At 37.4% G+C, this 26001-nt stretch overlaps 1 protein-coding gene across 11 annotated transcripts in view; it reads left to right on the forward strand.

Annotated features, from left to right (window-relative positions):
* Positions 1–26001, forward strand: part of CCDC171 (coiled-coil domain containing 171) — a 183344-nt gene that overhangs the window by 109053 nt on the left and 48290 nt on the right. For 8 of the 11 annotated variants that reach the window (XR_010352356.1, XM_064403321.1, XM_064403318.1 and 5 more), the window contains 2 exons: positions 1950–2081; positions 22596–22746. Coding sequence is in view for 9 of the 11 variants with exons in the window: in XM_064403321.1 (XP_064259391.1) it covers positions 1950–2081; positions 22596–22746 (283 nt within the window). In the remaining 2 variants the exon portion in view is untranslated. Of the gene's footprint in view, positions 1–1949; positions 2082–20710; positions 20970–22595; positions 22751–26001 lie in introns of those variants that run through there. The other 3 variants (XM_064403322.1, XM_064403323.1, XR_010352358.1) reach the window with 2 other exon arrangements.

A 26001-nucleotide genomic window follows, 5' to 3' on the forward strand; every position in this document is an offset into this window, starting at 1 on the left:
CTTATACATTGTTTTTTTCCCCCTAGTATTAGCAATCTGCTTTTGTACTTTGACATAGGGATTTCCCTTGTGAATTTTGTCACAGAAAAAAGAGAATCATCAATATCGCAGTTAAACTTGACTTTCAAAGCTAATAGTATCTCATTTGGGGGCTGAAATTTAATAAATTTTCTTTGATTCTGTTTGAGTTTTTAAACATCAAACAATGAATTGGCCAGGGTGCAGTAAAATATTTAGATCTATTGACTACGGTTCAGAAGGGTAGAAGGCAAAACACTGGTGGTTTGATGTTGATAAATTCTTAGTACCTTAATCCACATTAATGTTTTCTTTTATCTGTGTGCATACGGGCAGCAAAGACACTGAAAAGTTGCTGTGCATATAAGCTATAAAAATGTAAATCAAGTGTGTGCGTGTGTGTGTGCGTGCATGCATGTGTATGTATTTAAAGCAATGTATTTTGTTATATTCAGCAAGGTTAACATCTGACCAGAATTACACATGCTGACAGAACACTCTAGAGAGTATGTTTGTTCCACAGGACTGTGTATCCTGAACCTAGTGCACTATGTGTGCAAAAAATGTGTAGAGGACCTTTCCTGTTATAAAAATTGCATCATAGTGCATATGTTTGGCAGCCACAGGTATTGACAGGAATTCTTTAGGTCAACTTGGGAAATGTAGGGCTCCCTATTCCCACAGAACAGAGGAACGAATAAAATAAAATCTCTTCTTCTTTGTATCAGTAGATTTGCACATGCTTCTTTCAATCAGAGTAGATTTCAAAGGCTCTGCTATTATTTGAAATCTGTTCACTCATAATCAACACTTTACAAGAATCTAATTTCGTAAGTGGTTACAGAAAAGTAATCTGGGATTTAAAATGAATAGATTTATGTTTTAATTCATGTTCAGTGCATTCTTGTGGGCAAGGCAGCCTCTAAAAATCCCTGAAATTTGTTAAAATAGTACTTAGTAAATGGTATATCTATTGATTTATATGTATTTAGAATATACCCAGTATATGTTTTAGCATATATTCAGTGTATGTTTTAGTATTAGGCTGTGTATTAGGTCATTAGAACAGTAATTTTTTTTTTTTGCGGTACTCACTATTGCTACTGAACAGATGCAGTGTATGCCAAATGAACCGATTTAATCTATTCGTTTGTACTAACATATATTTGTACATGTGTGCATCCGTCTGTGTTGGAATATAATCTGACTACGGGCATCTCCCGGGGGCGGACGCTGAGCGCGCTGTACCGCATGGAACGGAAAGGGCCGTGTGCCGTGCTGCGGCGGCCGGCAGGGGGCACTGCGGCACCGGCCTGCCCGCCGCGCCGCCTCGGGCCTTGCGCCCCGCGCCGAGCCCGCAAAAAGCAGGCGTTTCTGCCTGCCTCCCGTTCTTCCCCCCCGCTTTTGTTAATTGGAAAGCTACAGGTTAGCTCGTTTTGCTTTATTTGTGGGTTGTTCATTTTTTTCTGACTTTTGACTGAGTTGTTTCCAAATTATCCTTAATCTGGAGGATTGATACCATAGCAGGCAGAACTCACATGCCAGCTTCTCACTGATGTGATCACATGAACTTATTAATTTCACAGTTCAGGTTTGCTTCAGTTAGAAGTACAATTACTGTTTCTTCTCTTACGAGGTTTTTGCAGGCGACAGATCTGTGCAAGGTATACGCCAGCTGGGCTACAGAGCCCTTAGTGTCTTTTCTTCTCATTTCAGACCAGGGGAAGATGCTTTTTCTTCTTAACATTCTCTCCTAGCACTCTGAATTAGAGATTTATTTGCAACGAAAAATCAATTAGTCCTAAATTTATTCATGGATTTCAGGTCCAGCGATCAATGCAAGTCCACTCAGTGGGCTCAAGGGGACCCAGTTCATCCCAGTTAATGTGTCTGAAGGGGAATTACCATTGATGCTGTTTTTTTCCCTCTAGGTCAGAGATCAGGCCTTGCTGCTGTGTACTGCAGCAGCCACGAATGACTTCACCCTGGAGCTACCCAAACTGCACCTGGAGACCTTTTCAGAGGAAGGGCTGAAGGGCAGGCCAGAGGCTGCAGCATTTCAGGTTAGAGTCTAAAATAATCCTGTTTCTTGTTTTCATTTTTTGCAACTGAGAACAAGAAGCTAGACTGCTCTGAATGTGTGGAGAAGAAAATGCTTCAAAACTAATGTAGCCAACAGTTGAAAGAGAAAGAATTTTCATATATAATGTTGGATGTGGTATTTCAGAGACGATGTGAACTTTTAATTTTGCAGGTACAACATTAAATAACTGACAGGGATATCACCATGCAAAACCACAAATTCTATATTTGAAAATGAATATCACTCTATCCCACCACCCTTTCCTCTGCTTAATTTAAGCAAGACAAGTAGAAATTAAAAAGGTGGGGGGGGGAAGACAAGATTGTTATGCTGCTACTTGGTCAGTATCAGGTTTTTTCATATTTCAGTTTTAGAATTAACAGTGATATTTAGCACTTTAGCAATTTAGAAGAAAATGCTATTTGGAATACTTTAGTATAGGAACTGTTTTCTTTATGTAAGTTTAAATATTTATGTGTTTTAAAATACTAATTTTATTAGGAGGAAACTGGGGAAGTGAAGAGATATTACCTAAAAATGCACACATCTTTGGCTGTGAAAATGGATTCTGTGCAATGCCTCCTTACTGTTTCTAAGTTTGTTATGTCTTCTTCTATACAAAGTATGCCTTAGTCCTTATAGCTGTGCAGAATACATTATTGTTAAAAGCAGAATATTTTGTTTTCCCAGTGAGAGAATAAAAGGCAGAGTGAATACCTATTTCTTTCATTATGCTTTTCTATCTGAATCAGAGTAAAGGTAGTCAAATAAAGTCCAAGGATATTAGGAAATTAAAATATTGCAAAATGTGTATACTTTTCTGTAGCAAGCTTTTAAAATTTATTGTAGATTTTCAGTCCTTGACGCAGTATATAATTGCAGGAACAGCGTCACAAAACCAAACATTCAAGAAAGGCGGATGCTGAACTGGAAATTTCTCACTGCTGCCATTTTGCACACATTTCTTTCTATATGAAAAATATTTAAATTATGTGTGTATTATCATGTTTCCATAATAAAGTAGTAATATGTAACACTGTGAGATTCCTCTGCACCTTAGAAAGCACAGCTGTACATCTCTGGCAGAGGGTAGGTTGCAAATGCTTCCCCATACAGTGATGATCACTGCACAAAAAGCTTTAAAGCTGCACAAAAAGCTCCACAGGTGCATCTTTATTCTAAGAAGCTGTCACAGAAATCACTAGCTTTTAAATACCACTCTTCTAATTTAGAAGCCTGTTTGGTGGTACCTGCTTCTATTTCTTTGTCTCATCCCAACTTCCATACTTTTTGGACCTTCCAATGATTGCAGAAGCATTTCCAAGATAGTCTATTCTGTCATTATTTCTAAGAACAGAAACAGAAGTATAAAAAGTTGGATTTCAAATTTGAACAGAGTACTTACTTGTGCTATAGCTAGCCCCCATAGTAATGTATTTACTGCACTGGTAGTGCAGTGATGTAAACCTACTTTTTGTTTACCTGACAGCTTCAGTTACACTTGGTTACTCTGTGCATACACAAACAGCTCCAGTCATTCAGTTTGTATCATTGTGAGGTTCCTTTCCTACTTTCCTTTCTCCTTTTCCCTTTCACTTCTCTTCCTTCATTTTCTCTCCCTATCACTAGTTACATAGTGCTTTTTTGAAAACTTTCTAAGCACACTTAAAGATTTTCTTATGAATTTTTCCTTTTATAGCTGGGAGTAAACTACTTGATGTTAATTCCATGCAAAATTACATTAAGAACAATCCTGTAATTTTGAATGAGGTAAACTATGAGAAATCACTTTATGGACACTTCTATTTAAAATCTGTGGAATTGTTTGCCTGCATGTCCTCTAGAACTGCTGTAGTTAGTCTGTGATAGGTACAGCTCAGTTAAAGGCCTTATTATCTACAAGTGTTAGGCATCAGGATTTTTTTCCCCAAATTTAAATTTATTAGTATTTGATGGTATATTTTTAAAAATTGCATGAAAAATTAAGTTCTTAAATTAGGCAGTGTGATAGGGATGAAGCACTGGCTGTTGGAACTGTTGAGTACTGACAGAAGATGACATTGTCCTATTTTTTCAATTCATCCAGTTTGTAGTAGGTGGCTGAGATCAGTAATTAATTATATATCCATTGGTCTGAGTGCATCACTTCTTCATCGTATGAAGTAGTATGCATCTTTTAAAGAATTGTACCCTCTAGTTTTGACTTCAAGGTAGTGAAATGAAATATTTGGAGACACCATTCTGTATATCTTCTCCAAAGCCTGCACTTTATGAAATAACTCCTAAATTGCAAAGTTATGTAGTAGGTTGAAATGTTAAGTTATTAACAAGCATATCCTTGCACAAAGCATCTTCTAAAGCCCCATGCAAGTAGTGAAAGTATGACTTAATTTGTAGGTATTTGTTAAATTCTTGAGGACTGCAGGAGAATTACTATAGTAGTTTGAAATGTCACTTCAGTTGGATAAAAAATGAAAAAGAAGTAATATCTCGAAGATTAAAATATGATTGCTATAGCTTTGAAGAAGTCTCACCTGGTATTTAATTGCTGTGAAGAATGTTATGTCACAAAATTGTGCTATTCGTTATTTAAGTTTGAAAGTGGAAAATTATAGTATTGTTTTCAAGCACCTGGAACACAGTGAACACAGCATTTAAGGTGTACTGTTTTGACCATGCCCTGATGTTCCTACTGGAGACAAAAAGTGGAACCATATGTGAAGCCTCCTATTAATACAGGATATAGGGTTCAACAGGCAACTAAAATGACATGGTATTGACACATTAACCAGTAGAGGTTATCAGCTCTTTATAAAATACCAAGTTCAATTGTGTTACATCTTTAGAATGAAGATAAAGTTACTTAATAATCTTAACACTCTCTTCTTTTTTGGCTCACAGAAAAAGTGGGCATTCAGAAAACTAACACTGAATTGTCTCAAGTACTTTTACATCAAATATGTAATTGATCCTAATGCCAAACATTTTTACCTAAAAACAATTCATAAAGCCCCCAAATAAATCCAGTGAGATTTAAATGTTCATGTATAAATAATTAAGCATTGGTACATTATCAGTTTAGGTTTCTTCTGTTTGGAGAGGCAGACACAGAAGAGTCAAAACTGGTATGAAAGAAACTTCCTGAAGCAATTTTAGGTACTTCAGACACATATGTTAATATTATTTTTTAAAATAATTATAGTTGATTTGTGCTAAAATGACTTATAAATATTTATCAGCATGACCCAACCTATCTGAAGACATGACTTCAGATATTAGTTGAACACAGAAAAGGATCTGGGAGCGCTGGTTGACAGTGGCTTCACATGAGCCACCTATGCCCAGCTGGTGAAGAAGGCCAATGACATCCTGGCCTCTACCAGCAATAGTGTGGCCAGCAGGACCAGGGCAGAGATTGTCCCCTTGTATTCAGCACTGGTGGAGGCCACACCTCAAGTGCTGCATGCAGTTCTGGGCCCCTCCCTCACTCACTATGAGACAGATATTGAGGGGCTGGAGTATGTCCAGAGAAGCGCAACAGAGCTGGTGAAGGGTCTGGAGCACAAGTCCTTTGAGGAGCAGGTGAAAGAGCTGGTGTTGTTTAGTGTGGGGAAAAGGAGGCTCAGGGGACACCTGTCCTGGTTTAAAGGACAGGTGTCTGCCAAGGAAGGTGAGAACCTCCCTTGGAATGGAAAATGTAACCCCCTTCCCTCCAAATTATTACAGCTTTGAAATTCTGGGGCTTTCAGGCAAAGATATAGGAAAAGGAATAACCATTCTTTATTACTATATATATGTATATGTATAACAAGACAAACAAACAAACAGCTCCGTCAGGAGCAGCAGCCGGAGCCCAAACCCGCTCCCAGCCCTCTCTGGGCCGCAGGAGCCGTCCCCGCTGGTGCAGTTCCGGGCGCAGCCAGCAGGGGCGCTGCTGGCTCCCGGCGGGCGGGGCCGGTGCGCTGACTCCCGCGGCTGCAGGGGGCGCTGGTGTGCAAGTCCAGCCGCTTCCCTCATGTGGGCACTGGCGGGCAGGCCGGCAGAAAGGGGCTTCCTTTACAAACCCACAGCGACAGCCAAGCCCAGTGCCACTCTGGATGGCAGAATAGACTGCAGCAGGACCCTTGCAGCAGCCAGCTGGAACAGTAACGGGGGTGTGGCTAACAAAGGGTAGCAAAGACTTCAGAGCTGTGGCAGGAGCTGCAGGAGTCCTGGTGAGCACAGGGTGTCAGGTTCAAGTGCAGCAAAAAACCTGAAGCAGTGACAGAAAGCAGCAGAGCTGGGCAGCGGCAGGCGGGTCGCTGCTGGCAGCTGCCACAAGCCACCAGGAGAGTCTCCCTCCAGGAAAGTGAGGTTGGGTGTTGGAAAGGTCCCAGTTCAACAGCTGCCCTTGAGAGCAGATTCTCAGCCATGATAAGGAGACGTAGTGAAAGACAAAAGGTCTGCAGTGTCAGTGAATTCTCTGGCCTAACAGCCTGGCACCAAAACCACAACTGTATGTTCAGATCCCGGGAGGGAGAGAGCAGGACCAAGGCACAAGCCCGGCCCCTCACCCCCAGCCAAAATCTTGTACTATCTCTGCACTTCCCAAGAGAAAACCCTCAGTCAAGAGACCACCGCAAACTGCACCCTTCCCTCTCCTCCTCCTCCCAGCCTCATCCTTTATCTGTTAACTGTTTTCATTAACATCTCTTAGGGAACAAATGGGAGAAAATTTTGTTAGAGAAATAAAAAACCAAAAAATCCTAAACTCCAACACCTCATTGCTCTCCACATCTACCTGAAAGGAGGTTGTAGTTAGGTTGTAGTGAGTCTCTTCTCCCAGGCAACTAGCAACAGGACAAGAGGACACAGGCTCCAACTATGCCTGTGGAGTTTCATATTGGACATCAGAAAGGTGGTAAGGCAATATGGTGGAGTCACTATCCTTGGAGGTGTTCAAGGAGCAACTGGATGTAGCACTTGGTGCTATGGTTTGTTGGTGTGGTGGTGTTCGGTCAAGGGTTGATGATCTTGGAGGTGTTTTCCAGCAAAAACAGTTTTGTGATTCTCTCCTCCATGTGGGTTTGAGATAGTAAAGTTTTCACTTTGTCTTGCCTCTCTCGCCTGCCTGTGTTTTTGTCTCTCTCTGCCACATGCTCTCGTGCTCTGCTGCCTGTCCGTGTGTCCTCTCTGCACAATCCCCACTGTGCGCATGCTCTCCTGGCTGTGCGCTGGCTGCTGTGTGCACACTGACCATGTGCACACACCCTCTCGTGCTCTTGATTTCCCCCTCGCTGTGTGCCTGCTCTCTCTGAGCTACAGATTCTTGAGCTTTCCTTCAGTCAGTCTCCGTGTGCTGTCTTGCTTGCTCTTTCTTCCTGTCCCTCCTGTCCCTCTGTCTCTCCCTTCCACCTGCCCCATCTTGCTTCCTCTATCTTCAGCATGTATCCATCTGTTCATGCAGGTTTAGGAAGTCCACATGGGATTCATATGTACTTTGCCATTCTTAGGTGTTTTGAGGTAATTTAAAATTAAAAGTGCAGTAATAAAATGAAGGCTTACAGTTTTAGAAGTAATATAGTCAAGTACTGACATATCTTCAGTGTTAGCATATAAGCATTACAAATTTACGAAGTAGGTTCTTGCCATTTATGCATTCATGCATGATTTAGTCAAGCATTATCTAATTGTGCTGTAGGTCCACTTTTTCTAATTAATTGGACAAACATAAATGTAGTTTTAGGAGCTTCCTAATTTTGTATTTATTTTCACTTGTTTATTAATTTTAGATTTATGCTTGATAGATTAGATGTGAAAGATATGCATAATTCTGTTGATAATTTTCCTCAAAATAATAAACACTTTCTCATTTCTGTGTTCACTTGTCAATAAAAAAGTTCTTACCAAATTGAGGAATCTAGTGATTTCAAAGGTAACATTATAATTCTGTCATCAGATCTTATCCCGTGCATAGGGCTTGTCTTTCAAACATAAATCAGTTCTGGTAAGAGGACTTAATGAGATGAATCAATCGTAGAGCAGGTGCTTAAAAACAGTATTTCTAGTATTTTAAATCTTGTAGTTCTGTTTTAAAGTTTTTTTTTTACTTTTATTAACATGGCCATTTAAAAAAAAAAAATCTCTTAATACTTCAGAAATGGTGTCTAGAGTCTTAAAGATGCATCACGCACACTCTTGTCGTGTTTTATTTTTACTTACATTTATTACTTTTATTTTTACATTGTTTCACCACGGAAGGAGCTATCAATTAAATTACAGAGGCCAGAATGCTGCCTCCTCTGGTATCAGATTGCTGTTTCTTGTCAGGTAAAACTGGGTCTTCATTGTCTGGGAGTTAAGCAGCTGCTATCAACAGCAGCTGGCCTGCCCTTCCACCTCCAAACGAGCTAATTTCTTCTGCTCTCCAAAAGGACTACTTTCATACCTAGTGTCAAAAAATAGTGCTTCTGGACTGACCATAAGCCTGTCAGAAACATACTGTTTAAAGAGAAAGGTGATTCTTTATTACTCTACTGCCACTTTACACTTGCATTTTGAGTTGAAATACTCCTAAATAAGTAAATGTTTCAAAAGCATTAGAGTGGGGTAACACCTCTTGCAAACCTGACCTTTTGCAAACTTCAGTCTATCAAATATAAAGTTGGTGTAGGACTTAAGCAATAATTGACAGCTAAGTAAAGTCTGAATAACGAGATTAAAGAGATGTAAAGTGGAGAACTCTAATTTAGTCTTCTTCAAAGAGTTCAGTTGGTATCTGGAGTCATGTCTCCAGGTATGTTGTATCATGCGGCTGATATTTAGAAGCCATTTCACCATAATTCTGTATAATTACTTTAAAACATAAGATTAATGTATATTAGGAAAATATTGTTTAAAATGTTAAAAATGAGACATCTTCTAAATGCCAGTGATGTTGGAAATTTGTCTTCTATAATTTGAATTTCATACAATTTCTCCTTTCCGCCATTTAACTGCTCAACTTCCTTTCCTCTTCACAGCACTTCTGCCAGCAGTCTTTTTTTTTCCTCTCCCATACAGGCCCTGTCTCCTTCCCTTTTTTCTCTGCTCCTTTTCATTAGCCTCTTTCCCTTACTTTTTCAGCCACCCTTGCCCTTCTTTATTTCTTCAGTTGCCTTTCTTCATCCTACTAAATTAGGACAGATTATGTGAAGAACATTCTCAGAGCGTGTTGTAGTTAACTGGAACACTCTTGCACTCCAGTGCACTCCCTGCTAAGTCTTGGCCTTATGGACCATAAATATCAAAGTTAGTGTCTGTGACCACCAATTAATCAATTACTGAAAACTCTCTGTGCCTGTGACACTACTAACTCTTTCCCAGCCCCTTTTGTAAGCACTATCAGTTCTGTAAAAATTTTGCAGCTAAGATGATGATTATCTTGAATGCCAAAGTTAGTCTATAACCACTTAACCTTTCAGTAACCTTTCTCAATGGAAATTTTATTTTTTTTGGCCTTATGAAGCAATCAGGTCTTTGTCCACTTAGACTTTTTAATTATATTTATATTAACAGATATAATATTCATATCTGTTGCATGTGGGTGATGTCATAGGAATTATCTGTGCTAATATGCAAAAAAGCTCTTTAAGAACTGTATAAAATATAATCTTAATTAACTAAGTTTATTTATTTAGTTTTACTTCTGTTTGTAATCCTGGGACTTTTTTTTTCACCTGGTTACCAAGTTGCTGCATGCTGTAGCAGGAGGCATCTTTTCTGTTTGCTGCCTTCACACTTTCTTTCCTACTCACTACCCTTTCATGAGAAAAATTACTCTAGAGTCATGGTGATCTCAATGTGTATCCAAAGCTGCCTCAGTCAATAAAAGCAGACTCCTGATAGCTGTAACTAAAAAATAAAGCATCATTTAATTACAGACTATATCAAATATAGTTCTCACACCACCTTGTTAGGCAGATATTTTTACTTCAGAAATGCTGTCTTTCAGAACTGCGTGCGTTTATCTGTTCACAGCATCTTCAGAAAAGGAGTAGTTTTCACAGATAGCAACAGTATAAATTTGTGACTGCTTTTTAGAGAGTGTGTACTGTGTACCATTGCAATGCAGACAAGTCCATTAAGAAGCATAGATGTTTAATTGTCGGTAATCATGTGGGTTACAAATTAAATTCATGAAGTGAAAACCATGGATGATTGCAATTGTCTGGAGTCTTACATTTTTTGTACTGGGTCTTTTAATTTCAAAAACTAAAAAAATGCTGAGCAAGTGAGCCTAAGCAATAGAACTTAATAAGACAGTAGACTATATTACACAAATGTTTAAGTAGCAGAAACAGAATCAGATTATTTTCTATTCTTATATTTGCAATAAAAACCTTCTTGCTGAAATGCTGAGACTTTTCTTTAGTCTTCTTTTTTTTGCTTAGAAGTCCATTATTATAAAACATATGTCTCCTTGTTATTCTTATCAATTGCTTACAGAGTAAGAAATAATTATTAAATATTGCTCTATATTTAAAATTAATTATTTAAAATTTTAACCATAGTTATTAAATATTGTACTAGTAAGAATTTTGTAATGGAATCATGGGAGACATTTCTGCCCAGATACTGCATTTTGGTGGACCTTGCAGTTAAAGACCTGGAAGATGAAGGGTTATCCACAACTTGAGTGAGTTTATTATGGCTTAGTGATTTGCTGATTGATTTCATTTGCTGTCAGTTAAGGCTCTCTTAATGTCAAGCTTTCTTTGCATAATGCCTTGAAATAAAGACTGATGAAGATTTTTCAGATTGATGCTGCTTATATAAACTGACCCTGATTTGCCCTTCTGCATGACAATATAAGTGACAGCAGTTAGACGAAAATATAGCAATGAATATGCAACTTAAGGATTAAGAAAAATCCAGTAAACCTTTCAGAATATAAAACTAGGCATAAAAAACCAGACTGTTCTCTTATTTCCACACTTACGATGTATTGAAGTAGACTGGGGTAGCATCCCAAATGCTATAAAACTGAGGTAAAATTCAAAGAGGATAAGTTTTGACAGGATTAAAAATTAAACTGTTTTGTTTTACCAGATTCTAACAATTGGTCACTAATTAATTTGGGTGGGGTTTTTTGTTGAGAGTTTTGGTGGTGTTTTGTTGTTAATGAGGTTTTTTTTAAGTGGTTTTTTTTTTTGGTAAAAAGGGTTGTATAAATTTTGGCTTATAAATCCACATATGTTATTACCTGCAAATTTTATTTTTTGCATTGTTATTTTGCAGGCATCATAGCATATTTTGAAGCTGTTGTCTTGATTTTTCATTAACTGAATTGATTGCTTGTCTAGTGACATATGTTGGTAGTATCCTAGGTTCACAAATTCCAACATTATATTGGACCGTGAAAAGCACAAATTTGTGGGATATATAATATCTTTGCTATAGGTGTCCCAGGACTAATATACTTTAAGTAGGGCACTCAGTACTTGTCCATTGCAGTACCCAATTTCATTATATGATTTTAGAACTCTCCCTTCATTATGGTCTCTTCTCTCATTTTTGAACTCTCCCTGTTAAATGCAAAAATATGGTAAGAAATTAGAGGGTAAGGAGAGAATGGAGGCAGCTGGAGAGTGCTCTAACTAATGGAAATAAGATGAATGTGGAACTGTTGTGTAAACCTGAATAATAAAGATACGCAGACTGCATGCTGGCAAGTTTACATGCAAAGGATTGGACCTTCTATGCCTTTTAAGAAGATAATATCCATGGAATGACGAAAATTTGTTTATCCTCCTGGAACTTTGATAGAACTTAAGATTCCTCTGGATTGCTTCAACTTAGGGGCTTTTTTGGTAAAAGAGCAGTTCTAAACTAAGATCAGGAGGGAAGAGTAATCCCTTCCACCTGTGTGGGCAAACTTATGATGTACATTTAATGCCTGAAGACTGTATATTAGTTCTGATTTCTCTCTGTTAAGTGGAAGATTGTTTATTCTTTTCTACTACCAGCACCCATTGATGCATCCCCCTCTTTCTCTTCATCTTAATTGACATGTACGAAAGGGAGAGATCTGCCATTGCCACAGTGTATAGTGCTAGACTTTCCTTCCATCCAGTTTTCCAATCTCAGATATTTTTGGTTTTTGGTTAATATTACGTAAGGGAAAAATTAGAAATTGAAGTTCACATGCTTAAGTTTTTACTCATGCTCGCAAAGACCACAGGCCTGGGTTTTGAACAGATTTCCCTACATGTCAAAATGTGATGTTTGCCTGGACCTTGGAAAAGGTCACTGTCCTAGGTGCTCGATTTTTTCTGTCTTATTCCACATAAGACTTGCCATAAATTTTACTCCTTTGGGAAATAGACTGTGGGACTGAATAAATATTTTATGTCTAGAGGGCACACAGAATAGAAGTAAACTGGTTGTCCCTGCTTAAAAACAGATTAGGCAGGGAAAATGACCAAAAAAAAAAGAGTATAAGAAACAGTGCTAAAATGTCTCCAGAAGTTTTCCCAGCCTTCAGCATTTTAATTGACAGATATTCTGAAAATAGTGGAAATCATCTGTAGTTTCTAGAGTTTGTAAGCTATGGAAGTGATTTCTCTGTTACTCGCTTTCATAGGCACAATTACTCATAAATTACCTAACTGCAAGTAGTGGTCCAACTCTGAAAAATGGATAAAGGAAATAGTGACGAATTAACATCAGAAGTAGTTTGAGAAATGTTACTCTCTTGGGTCTTTTTAAGTTAGGATGGCCTAAGTTAATTTAGGTCTTTCAGTTAGGATCTGTGGATACGAACCATCTGCTTTTGTTGATCCATCATTAAGGTCACCACTCAAGTACATGATACTACATTCCTGCAGCCATTACCAAATTCAGTAGAAAGACTAGAAAGGGTCTTCTCAATCTCATTACAACACCCCCCATGATATGGGATGTTTTACTTCTGATTCTATTAGTGAAGAATACTTTATGCTTTCTAGGCAAACTTATTTCAGCTTTGCCTATTCTCCTTAGTTTTCTCCTTTCATAGTTGCTATAAGCATCCAGTTTTATAAACAGAATTCAGAAAGTCACCTTATCTCTTATGCTTCTAAGGAATTGGATCTAGTTGTTGACTACTGGCAAGACCAGGGAAAAGGCCTTCCTTGTCAGTCTCCCAACCTAGTGCTCCGAATCACATTATAAGTTCCCACTTGCTGAAAAGACACTTGGTCTATTTGCTGAAGACAAAGCAGAAAGTCACGTCTTCCAAAATATTACCTAGAAGGCTCATCTGGTAGCAACATATTGTTGGTCTGAGTGAGGACAACAAGAGCTCTGCCATCAGAAAAGATGCTTCTGGTGTCTTCTCTTTTGTTAAGGAAACTTCCCAGTCTGTCCATTCATGAGACTCCCTGGCAGTGACATTCCCAACGTCAGAGACTTTCACTGTTGGGAGTGAAGCCCCTTCACAGTGGGTTGCTCCAGTGAGCTGATGGGTGCCCTGCTTGACTCCTCACCCAGCCTACCCTCACATGCAGTCAGACCAGTTTCCTTACAGGCCCTTGGTTTCCCATGGCAGTGTCTCAGATGTCTCAGTCCACAACGCCATTTATTCACAGTGCAGTAACACAGAAACAGCTCGAGCTGGTGCTTCTGAGCAGGACCCCCAGCGAAGGAACCCCAGATCTTTTACACCCTCAGTCTCCCCACATGCAAGTCTTCCTCTTCCTCCTGAGTCTTCAGCTTCTGTCCCCACTCTCTGTGTCCATCCACCTAGATGGTGTCACCAGTCTTCATCTCCTTTGTTATCCAAAAGGATGTGTCCGTCGGCATCCATTCACCTGGCTGCTGTCATCCATATTCATACTCATTATCGTGAAGTTTGGCAGTTCACAGGCTCCCACCCAGAGCTCAGATTACAGCTCAGTGTGCAGCTTGCCTGTCCAGTTACCGGGACCAGATGTATCACCCAGCTCTTTCAACCTGTTGTTCCAAGTGAAAAGTTCCTTACTTAGCTTCTTGACCTCTTGCACAGAAGAGACCAGACTTCAGTATAGGGGAGTCTCATTCATTCACCAATTTTTAGCTTGTGTTGGTTGGGATTTATACCTTGCTGAGTGGAGCTGAGCTAATCTCTGATATGACAAATGCCAAAAAGACAGACAAACACAATCACTTTTTCCCAACAAGAGTTTTCTTCAGCTGTAAATCCATTGTTGTAGAACTAAATATTCAGAGATGATAGGGATCATTTTACTTGATCTTCCTCAGATTATGGTGGTTAAAAGCAAACTTTGTGAAAAAATATTTTATTTATATAATACTAACCTTTAAGAATAGCAAATTTTCAAGCTCAGTGATGATGCCACTTCTGTCAGACATTTGCTTTGGAAAGAGGGACGCTAATGTTTTGTGCTCATCATGAGATTTGGTATTAGGTATACTGTGTTCTTTAAATTTCTTCCTCATCTTTTGGAACAAAAGCTGTTGTCACTGAAATTTCTAATAAAATATTTTCATAAATTAAGTCTTGAAAGCAAGTCTGATTGAAAATCCAGACATTTGCATATTGTTGGGGTTTTTTTTTAATGTTGTTTAAGAATGTATGAAGCAAATTAGTTACTTCATTAACATCTGAATTTAGGCAGAACGAAGGGAGGACACCTGTTCATGCTATATGTGGCAATTAACATTAAGGGTTAACAGTAAGATTGTGTCAGTGAATTTGAGGAATGCAGTGCAACTTTTCTTGATAATTATATTCTCTAGAGAAATGGACTACTGCTTTTTTCATGTACTGCCATCATGAATTTGTATAATTAATTGGAAGGCAAAGTGAAAAAATTAATTTGCAATCCAACCAACCAGGTATACTTCAGAATTTCCTTGCAAAACTACAAAATATTGCTTTATGTAGGAATAAATACTGATGTTGAATTAAAATGCAGTGCTACCATGAGCATTCTTCAGAAAAACGGAAGAAATGAAGCAGGTGTTTCACAAACTTTGCACAGTTTTCTAGCCCCTAGGCTCCTTAGAGTTGGGCATTCACCTAAAATCTGGTACAGGGATTAGGACTCAGTAGTGAGTATTAGTGTTTGAGCCACACAATCACAGTTGTCATATTGACCAAACCTGCCAGAAGAGGCCTTTGTCTCTCCTAGTGAACAGCAACTAGATCATATACTACGCTCAGCTTTTGTGTGGAAATTAAAAAGTGGACACATTTTCCCCTTCTATCCATATATAAAATATTTAATTCAGTTTGAAAATGTTTTAATACATAATTAAAAAGCTGCTTCTTGTGGCCAGAAGGGAATAATCTTCATAGCTCTAGCCAAAATATTTAAGGAAATATTTCTATAAGGAAATATTTCTATACTAAGCTCAGATTTTTTCTCTTGGAGTCAGCAACAGGCTTTTTCTACAGCAGTTAAAATTAAGTCAGTATTTTTGTCACAAGCATATTTCTTTTCTAAAAGTAATTGAAATTGGTCTTAGTTAAGACAGCACTACTTAAAACCAATTAAAAATAATATTCTAATTTTCAGTAAAGTAATATGTTGGCAAGTAGTTGAATTAGTTACTTATGTTGGACAGTTTGTGGACAGCATTTCAAAGAGCAGAAGAGTTTTTCAGATCTCTCGTTTACCTCACATTTACATTCCATATGAAGTTGGTTTAGATTTTTCTACTTCGTAATCTGATAGAATCGTAAGCTTAACATCTGCTTCTCTCCCGTCCTTGAAATGTTCTCCTACATATTCACCTATAGTAAATCAATAGATTTTAGGCAACTAAGACTTAGTGTTTAGGTAACATTTATTTGTACAAATTGTTTTGTTTATATAAGATATCCATATGTAAGCTATAAGGAATAATATGTAATTTTAAGGAATGAGAAAATAAGAAAGACTATGCTTTTTAAAATTTATTTTAGTATATATTTGGTTGTGGGAAACAGAATTCTGTACTTCAACATTTGTATGTTTTTTTCTGGTTCCAAGACGTCACTTCAATAGGCCAAAGGCAATACCACCAAGATTCAGACAACTTGTAGTTCACTTGACATTTCACCTGAATTTTGATGAGAAGTTTTGCTTTCTTCTTTCTCCTCAAGACTGAATGTGTGATGGGATACCATTATGTTTCATAGTAAGACTGCATCCTTACTTTTCTGTAGTGACTGTTGCTGTTTGGTTCTTCTCATCAGTGGTAATACATTATGCTTGCATTACGCTCACTTAAATGTAGGCTTTATAGTAGTGTCAGTGACTACCCTTCTCTCTCTCTTTCATCCCTGTCTAGAATATACAGTGCAAAAGAAGCTGATATACCCTGAAAAGAAGATAGGATACCAGCCTGAAACTTCTTTCAGCTTCCATTTCTTTCTCACTAAAACCACTTACTTGAAAAATTCTAACCTTTCCTCACAAACTTAAATATTCATTTTGAATCAAGACTGTAAGAGGATAGGAAGAGTGGTAGCATTTTCCCCATTTGTGGCTTAAACTACAAAGTTTTGGGAGCAGGAATTGTTTCTCTTTTACGTTTTGCATGCAACTCTGCTTGACTTTGTGCAATAGATAGTGAGAATGGTCTTTGCATGTAAACATTATTGGCATAAAAAAACGGTATTTCCTTAATTTTATTAAGTGACAGTTTTCTTGCATAGTCCAGACTTATTTTTAAATAGTCAAGGCTGCAGGTAGCTAGCGCCTTTGCTATAAAATTCTCCAGATGCTTTCTGCCTGGTCATACCAACGAAACACATTTGTCTTAATTTATCAGTTTCTAAAAGATTGAGGTAATTTCTGAAAGTCTTACACTTTGTAATAATTTTCATGGCAATTGTTGTTATGCCCAGCCACTGTGGTTTCCAGTAGAAGCACTTTCTCTTCCGTCGCTGTCAATTTCAATGCTCCCTTTTCAATTTTCTTGTAGGAAGTCATGTCATTACCTCTTGCAGAGAATCTAGCCTTTTATTTAGAGCTTCATTCCCTTGGGCTATCTGCTGAGACCTACAGGGTAAAGTAATTGTTATTGAGGCGAAGGGGATAGAGTTAGGCCCTGTGTGTGGCACTGAGTCAGCTTTTGTTGGGGGAAAAAAAAGTTGTAACAAAACTGACCTGCTTTTTGGCACATTTAAATTGTGCATGCCACGCTTGAATGGAACTGAACAAAAAGTTTAGTGTTGAAATGAGATACAAGGAGAATAGATCATTAAAGAAGTGCCAAACAGCTGCAAAAGTGCAGTTTTGCTGAATGCAGTTTCCCTTGAGGTTTTTTCCCCCATGCTAGAGAAGGTGCTGTATTTATATCCTTCACTGATGCCACTAGACGTTTTGGACTGTGGGTCAAGGCAGCCATGATGGGTTTTCAAATACTCAAATGTATGGGGAAAATTCTTTGCAATAATTTCTTCTCAAAATATAGCCCTTTTAAAGATATAATAATTATCCTGAAATCTTGTTTCTGAAAACAAAAAGTAATTGATGTTTTCTGGACTCATTATGAGTCTTACTTATGTTAATTCAAAGCAAGGCAGTAATGACAGGCATACAGAACATCTCTCCATGGAGCTTTGCTTTCACACAAGTTCTTTTTGCGTGAATTCCACTTCAGCCAAACTCTGTACCAGGAATGAACTTCACAGTCTTTTCAGACTCTCGTGTAAGCAGTTTGTTAATTTAGTTAACCACTGTTAATTTTTCATTCTTCTGAAGTTCATTCATTATTCCTTCTCTTGTTCTTTTTTATCTTTTTGTATACGTAGTCCTGGGGTAATTTGCTACATGCTAACACTGTTTTTAGTTGAAGAATTCCTGAAGGAAGATCCAAGCAGTCAAACATGAGTTTCAACTTTTCTGTACATCTCTGGTTTCTAAAGTATGTTGTATAAAGTAGATGGTTTTGTTTTTCTGACTGCTCCATCTGATATTACAAAGTCAATACTTATTTTCTCAGGTTGTTAGTCTTTTTGACATCTTTTAATAAGCATCATTTCAACACAATAAACCTTCCTTTAGGTTTATTTTTTCTGAACATGAGATGCATGCTATGATAACAGCATGCCAAGTAAGTCCTGAGATAATGTAATAGCATTGATATGAAAATAAAGAAACTGATTTTTAATAATTTGGTATCTTATTTCTAACTTTAGAATAGTGTAAAACTTTACATAGAAATTTTCGTTCACTACAATTTGTAACTCATAATCCAAATAATTTTTTTCTATTCTCAATGGCCAAACACTAAGCACAAGGGAGACAACATGTATAGTGTTTTAAGTGGGAATTTAAAAGGCCTGTTTTGTAATGTATGATAAATTCATTAACACTTTGATGAGAGGTCTTCTGCTAATTTGCATATGCTAGCTATGTATTTCTTGTTGTATGTTTCTACTGTTACTTCAATGAGAAGAGCTAAAGTTTGAATAACCTTTGGATTTCAAAAAATAATTTTTTAAAAACATTTGCTTTCTTTTTGTGTTTCTATTTTTTTAAGATTGTTATGTAATTTGTCTATTGGCTATTGGTTATTTTTCACTTTAAATAAAGTACTCCTGCAGATTGAAGTCTTTCAGTCTTTTTGACAGTTTTATGACATCTATAGCACTATCCACCTGAAAATTACTAGTTATAGAAGTGGTGTACAGAACTAGACAATGACTGGTTATTCAGAAGTGCATGCATGGAATGTTACAAAAGAATGGGTTTACATGTCCCCTGGAGAACTGTCCTAAGCTTAACTGTTCTCAGTCCTTTTAAAGATAAATATGGAGAAAGAAAGCATGGCTTAAATGTTGCTCTTTTGCTCTGATGTTCACTGGTTTGTAGTTTATAAACAGCATCAACTTAGTTAATTTTATTTTTTCTCAACTTTGGTTTCTTATCTTCACTGATCTGTAGCCAAAACTTTTTATGCGTACCCTTATATTACAAATGAGACATCTCTGAAGAGGTCATGAAGGCCTTCTTGCACTCAAAATCTTCAGAGGCCTTTTTTCTAATTGAGTAAAGATCAAAAGTTTAAAATACTTAGTTCCCTTATGATATGACTAACACCTGATTTTTAAAAAAAAAAAAATTAATTTTGCACTCAAAGATGGTTAATGTCTTAGGGACTCCTAAGACTCTTCCTCTTAGGGATTTTCTGGATAGGGGTACTGTTTTACAGGCACTGTTCAGTAGCTGTAAAAAAAGGTATTGTCAGAAGTACTTAAGCTTAAAATAATCTGTCGATTGAAAGTTATACTTGAAAAAAAAAACAAGTCTTGCTCATTTTCTTCCTAGTCCAACAACTTCAGCCTAAAAACATCCTTTTTCCATGCCAACTGTAAGAATGTATTTTTATCTTGTGAGTTGTAACCAGTTATCTGGGAATTCATGCATCTGAGGTTTTCATTAAGCTGCATGTGTCTTGTCTTAGTGCTGGAGCATAGGTCTCCTCTCATATGCACTTTTGGATTAAAAGCACTCCTACCATTTGCTTCTGCTATATCAGTAGTATGTGATGTAGGATGTTGATTATCATAAATAATATTGACATCCCGTATACATTAAAGCATTGAGTGGAGTGAAAAGAAAGGAAAGAGATTGCTGTAAAAAAAAATTCAGCATCTGATTATTTCTTCCTTTTGTTTTTGATTATTGTGAAGCAATTACATACAATTTTTGCTCTTAAAATTGACAATCCTAGCTAAATTTCAACCACTGGATTTGTGTTCAATCTCTAAGATGACTTTGTAATTATCACTGAATTAGGCTGAATTGGAAGGGACCTCTGATGGTCCTCTGGCCCAAGCCCCTTGCACAAGCAGGGAGGAACACCTAGAGTCAGTAATGTTTAAATTCAGTATTCTTCAACTCCATTGTTTCTGTCACCTCCTTAATTAAGTCTTCTCCCCACTAACCTTCCTACAATACTCATCTGTCTAAAAATGTTTTCGATTTTCGAAATGAGTTGCAATAATATTGGTTCCTATAAGTCTGGGGATCACTGCATCTTGGCTTTCTGAACAGATGTAATTTTTTAATGTTCTTGAAACATTTTGTGTGTAACTGAAGACAATTTTGTATTGTTTTATGGTCTGTTCTCAGTTTTAATGTCACACTACTACCAGAATATCCAAAATGAGAAGTGTTTGCTTAGATGCTGACCATGCAGATGTGTATAAAGGCCAAATTTTATGTTATAAAAATCAATCAGGAGGGTTGCTGAAACGTGTTATTGTTATGTATACTTAAAAACTATATATACATCTTTCTGCTGTGTTTACTTAAAAACAAGAGAAAGCATTAGTTAGCAAGAGTGGAAGAAATTTCTGCAGAGCCAGATTTGCATTCTGGGGAATTCTGTCACTTGCCTTTATTGATCACAGAGCACTTTCCAGAGTGGGAGACATATTTGTATCTGTAAAGTTCAAATAGGGATCTCATTTGAATTTCTGAACTCCTATACAGGAGTACATATACATTCAATGATTAGGTGACAGGTCTTATAACTTGCATGTGGCCAGGTTCTATGCCTGTTCCTTATGTATCAGGCTTTCTAGTAAGTGTAACTTTTGTATTGTTGAAGACAGATATGTAAATCTGTGACTGACATAAGTTTCTTAAAATCATTTGTTCCTTCCAGTGGCACATCTGAAAACCAATATGTTTGCCCTTCTCCAGATGGCATTTAGAATAAGTACTCTTCATGCTCATGCCACCTCTGGAAGACCCAAAAATAATGTTTGTCCTAAGCTGTTCTGAGCATGAAAGGCTCTCTTTGGTAGGGAGTTGGAATATACTGGAAGGAATGTGTACATATGGGTGCATAAATGCCGCCTTACAGATTCATAAGGAACCATTAGTAACTGCAAAACTACTTTCTTCTGGACTAAAAAAGAAATGTAAGTAAAAATTGCTATGTGTGAAAATAAAAGTTTGTGAATACATGTTTTCCTAGATTTAAAATTTTCAAATACATTAAATGACAGAACAAATTAAATACCTGTGTAGGTCAGCAAGGAATTAAAAAATGCTGTTTCAGATAACTGCATGGTCTTAGAGTACCTGTGGAGATGTAGGATGAAGCTGTATAGGTTAGTGGCTTCATGAGCTTTGTAGTAGCAGAGGTAAAAGGAAGAAGTTAAGGAAATATCTCTATACTCTAGTTCAGTGAAACGTTTAAGTATCATGTGTGAAGGGCACACATGAGATTCTTTCTGTGAGATTTGAGACACAGCTTGTTATGCAATGGTATAATCCTTATTTATGGGTCACAGGCCCAGGTAATTGTCCTATTTCAACAATGTCTGTTTTTTAGTATGTGGGCTGTTGCCATTTGAAGACTCTCAGGCAGTATTATGTGGAGTGAGATCCCCATTTCTGCTTGGTATTGTTTCTGAATAGATGCAGCATTTTAGTTGTGTTGAATAGATGCAGCATTTTAGTTGTGAAATTAAAAAAAAATTTAAAAATTTTTAAAAAAATAAAAGCAGGGTTAGAGCTGACAGTGGCAGGCTTACAGTGCTGTGTGAATACACTATCAGGATTAGAACCATACTATTTAACACATTTTGGGTATTTTTTCTGATAAGAGATGTTGGTGTTGACTTGCCATGGCAGTTTTCTACACTTCACAGTAAATAACCTGATTGTTTTCAGTGGTTACCTTTATTCTGAAAAGCAGCAGTGTGTTTGAGAGCAAAGAAAGGAAAACAGTTAAAACCTTAGTGAATGTCTGTTTGTGGTATTGTACAGACATATTCAGAAGGCCAATTTCATTTTATCTGTAATATGTTCTTACAGTTGCAACTTGCTACGGCTCATTTCAAGGGGAAAAACTGTAACTTTCAAAATGTGATTAACCAATTGTAAAGAAGACCAATAATCTCAAAAGTGTTAGACTATTTAGAATATATAAAGTTACCTCTAATGTCAAATTATTTGTTCTGTCTTGTACTGCTAACTTGATTATCAGTCTGATCAATATTACACGACTGGGACATTCTTGCACTATGTACATGAAAACAATTATATTTTCCCAGCTATACTGTAATCAGATTATTTGCTTCCAGAGATAGCTTTACCGTATTTCTTCTGTTTCTGACAAATTAATTTTCTTAACATGAAGTGGGAGGACTCATTTTGAAAGTATGAAAAATTACCTAAAATAATGTAGTGATTCTTTATAAACATAAATTGAATGTTCAGTGAGTTTTGTAGCTAAATAAAATAAAAAATAGTATAAAATGTTCAATGCAGTACTGCATTTTTGAAAATAGCTCACTTTGTAATTGGGATGCACAGTCATTTACTTTTCCTCAAAGCTATCAATATTTCACATTTTTGAAGAAGTACAAAATATTTCATTAGACCTTTGGTTAAGTCCTTACTTGCAACCTTAGTGCCTGGTTTATAACTTCTGTTTGATTTTTTCAATTAATAAAAATTAGATCTTCTGTAAAGATGTGTACTACTTGGCATTTAAGTATAGCTTGTCTGGCACTAAAGATTTGCTTTACTTTTTAAAGGCTGTGATTCAAAGTTTCATGGAAGTTTACCAACTTGCAGTTTCCAGAGTTGAAATATTAGTGAGAGAAACAGAATATTTTCAGCTTGACATTGCAGCCCTAAAGACCAGGCTCCAGGCAGCTAGTCTTCATAAAAGTGACCTTACAAATGGTAAGTCTGCTTTTCAAGTAATTTTTGTCTTTTCAATGTGGCTTTTTACCCAGCATCTCCCTTCATGCTGTATAGTTTCTGTAGGGAAATACAGTAATATTTATCTATTAACATAATAGGGCAATAAAACCAGTGTTAATAGAAACTTTTTCTGAAAAGGAATGGTAAAAGTTAACAAGGTTTAATTTTTATTACTGTATCTTCTACAAGGACCTGTTCATATGCTGGAAAAGTATACATTGTGAATTTTACCACTACTGTAAGTAGTTGAACTTTGGACCTAAAGAATTTTACATCTAAAGATCTTGTATATTATACCAGAATGTTATTAGCTTCATGTAATCAAAGTGTTTCTTAGGAGATGTGACTTAATTTTAGACAATTGTGGTTATGAATAATACTTCTCAGTAAACATGCAAAGTTAATTTCAGGAATAACTTATGGTCTAAAAATATTGTTGTGCACAAAAGTGCTTGGATTTGTTTAAGGATAATAAGGTGGGTCTTCAGATTTGAGATCTCTCTCTAGGGGAATTACTAAATGCAGATTTATTTGTGTCACACAGGCCGGAGGCCAGACATATAAACTGTCATAAATATGTAGCCAAGTATCTCTAGAATGAGACTGTGTAGTATGTGAAACTTACATACACTCAGTGTATTTCTTCCCCATCTCTTAGTTTTCAGAGGATAACGGAGAAGGCTTTGGAGTTCATTTTATTGGTAGTGATGGTTGTTGCTCTTCTTCTTCTTCACTTCCTACTGTCTTTTCTTTTAGTCTTGTAAATGGCCATAAAGAAAATGAGCACTGTTTGTCTTTCTTTTTGAAACAGAAGATCTGTAAGAGGGCTGTCACAATGCAAGTGACACAAACACAATAGTAAACATATATTCAACGGCTGTGACTATGGCTTTGGCTTTGGTTATTTCCAACAGAATTATATTAATTTCTTATCCTACTTCTAACAGCACAATGCAAAGTTAGTGCAAATATAAACTGTATTAATCAGTGCTGAATTTGAATTTTAATATCTTGAGGTGACAATTGTTGAATGAAAACTTTGTTTATTTCTGATTATACAACCTTTGTAAGAAATGAAATTAGTTCACTGAAATTGCTTTTTTCCTATTCTAACCAGACTTTTTTGATGTCTTCAATGTTTATGTGTCTCCTGCTGAGCATGTGCCCAATATAACTGGACTTCTCCTTAGCCTGTTATGGTTGTTTTTGTTGTTCAAATCAAGATGACCACGTTTTTTACTAAAGATTGGCAAGTCTGCCAAACTTGCAGCAAGGTTTGCTTTCATTTGCATTGAGAGAGCTTTTAGCAAAGATTATGCTAGTCCTGTCTGTGAAGGGCTATGCAGATACATTATAGTGAAAACCAGCTCTCCAACATTTGTAAATGCAATGTTTTTTAAGTAGTTTGTGTCTGCATGCAGTGTCAATGTAAAGATGATACTATTTGCATTGTGGAGAGATCTCTTAGCCCTCTGGGGAAAACAGTAGTTCTTCCTTTAGATGAAGTTTAATTTGAATCTACACCTAAGCATTAATATGAAATGTTTTAAAATTTTAATGTAAAAGTGAAAATATTCAGAATGAGAGTCTCAAGTTGCCATGAAAAAGTGATTATGGTATATTTTATAGTATCTGGGTTTTCTGTAAATTTGTCCCTAATATTGGTAAAAGTTGCATTAAGTATGAATTTTAATAACTTCAGGCATCACAGCTTTGCAGTGTGAACTTAGATTTTAAACGTTCTAGTTGATACTGTTTTGGTTTGATTTTGAGGAAAAGTTCTACATTGAATTGCTTTCTTTAGTAAAAAGAGTAGAACAGATTTTTTTGCTTGTTTTAATTGGAAGGGAGCAATGACGTCTTGAGTACATATTTGGTTTCAAAATTAGACTAGCTTTGTTAGTTTTAATTCACTGTCTTCAACCATATATCCATTGCAGCCAAATTTTACTTGGGGTGGCAAACGCAGCACTTGGACTGTATTGGTTGCAGGCTTTCATATGACATGTGTTTGTGCTTCCTGAAGAGTAACTACTGCTCAGTGCTGAAATACATTTTTTAAGTCTTCCTGTTGTGTATCATGTCTTTTGTGCTAGTTGCTTAAGGATCTTGTCCTGCGTTGCATTGCATACAAGTTTGGTCCATAACTATGTCACCTTTCTTTCTATTCACACCACTTCTCTCTTCTGCTGCTTAGGGTTTTGCTAATAATTTTAATAACAAAACTGGTGCCATGAGGCAAAATTGTTGATTCTAACTCCTCATCTTTTATCTTAGACTCTGAATTGACATCTCCATCCTCCACTCCATTTCTAGTCCAAGCACTGTCCTACTAGTCAATAGAGTTTAGGTTCTGAGATTGCTGTATGTGGTCATGCTAATGCCAACAGAGAGGAACAAGAAGGGATATGATTATGATGGACAGAGGTGAGATGAACACTGGAAACACTGCTTATAGAGAAGAGAATTATGTAGGGAGAAGTGAAGTCACTGGCAGAATGTCTCTGTAGTCTTCATTAGTGCCCGGCTATCTGTCTGTCGTACTTGTCTCTGATGATTCTTACTCTGTGGAGAGAAAGACCCTGTGCATTTTTAAATTTTGCAACTCTTTAAAATTCAGTATGGCTGAAAAACAGCTTAGGTTTTCTACCTGTCTTCCTTTCTTCTTTCTGTCTTTCTGCTCATCCTCCCTTCCTCCTCCCCTCCTTCCCCCCACCCTTTTTCTATTGTTCTGTATTCCTGTATCTCTTTTCCACCCCTCCTTCCTTCCTACCAACAGCGCAGGGAGACAGGGCATGGGGGTTTGCTCAGTTTGTCACGCAGGATCTTCCACTGCTGAGGGAGAGGAGTCCTTCCCCTGCTGCACCATGGGGTCCCTCCCACCGGAGAAAGTTCTCCATGAACTTCTCCTACGTGGCTCCAGTCTCGCAAGCAGCAGCACTCCCAAAGCTGCTGCAATGTGAATCCCTCCCACAGGCACACAGTCCTCCCAAAACTGCTGTGGTGTGCACCCTCCATGGGTGCAGTCCTCCAAGGACAGGCTGCTCCACCCTGGAAGCAGGGCCCACTCTCTCCACCGGTGTCCCACTGGATCACAGCCTCCTCCAGACATCCACCCTCTCCAGCGTGGGCACCTCCCCCACGGGCTGTGGGTGGATCTCTGCATCCCCCCTGGATCCCCACGGGCTGTGGGTGGATCTCTGCATCCCCATGGATCCCCACGGGCTGTGGGTG

The sequence above is a fragment of the Passer domesticus genome, chromosome Z (assembly GCF_036417665.1).
Source record: "Passer domesticus isolate bPasDom1 chromosome Z, bPasDom1.hap1, whole genome shotgun sequence".
In the NCBI taxonomy this organism is placed as follows: Eukaryota; Metazoa; Chordata; class Aves; order Passeriformes; family Passeridae; genus Passer; species Passer domesticus.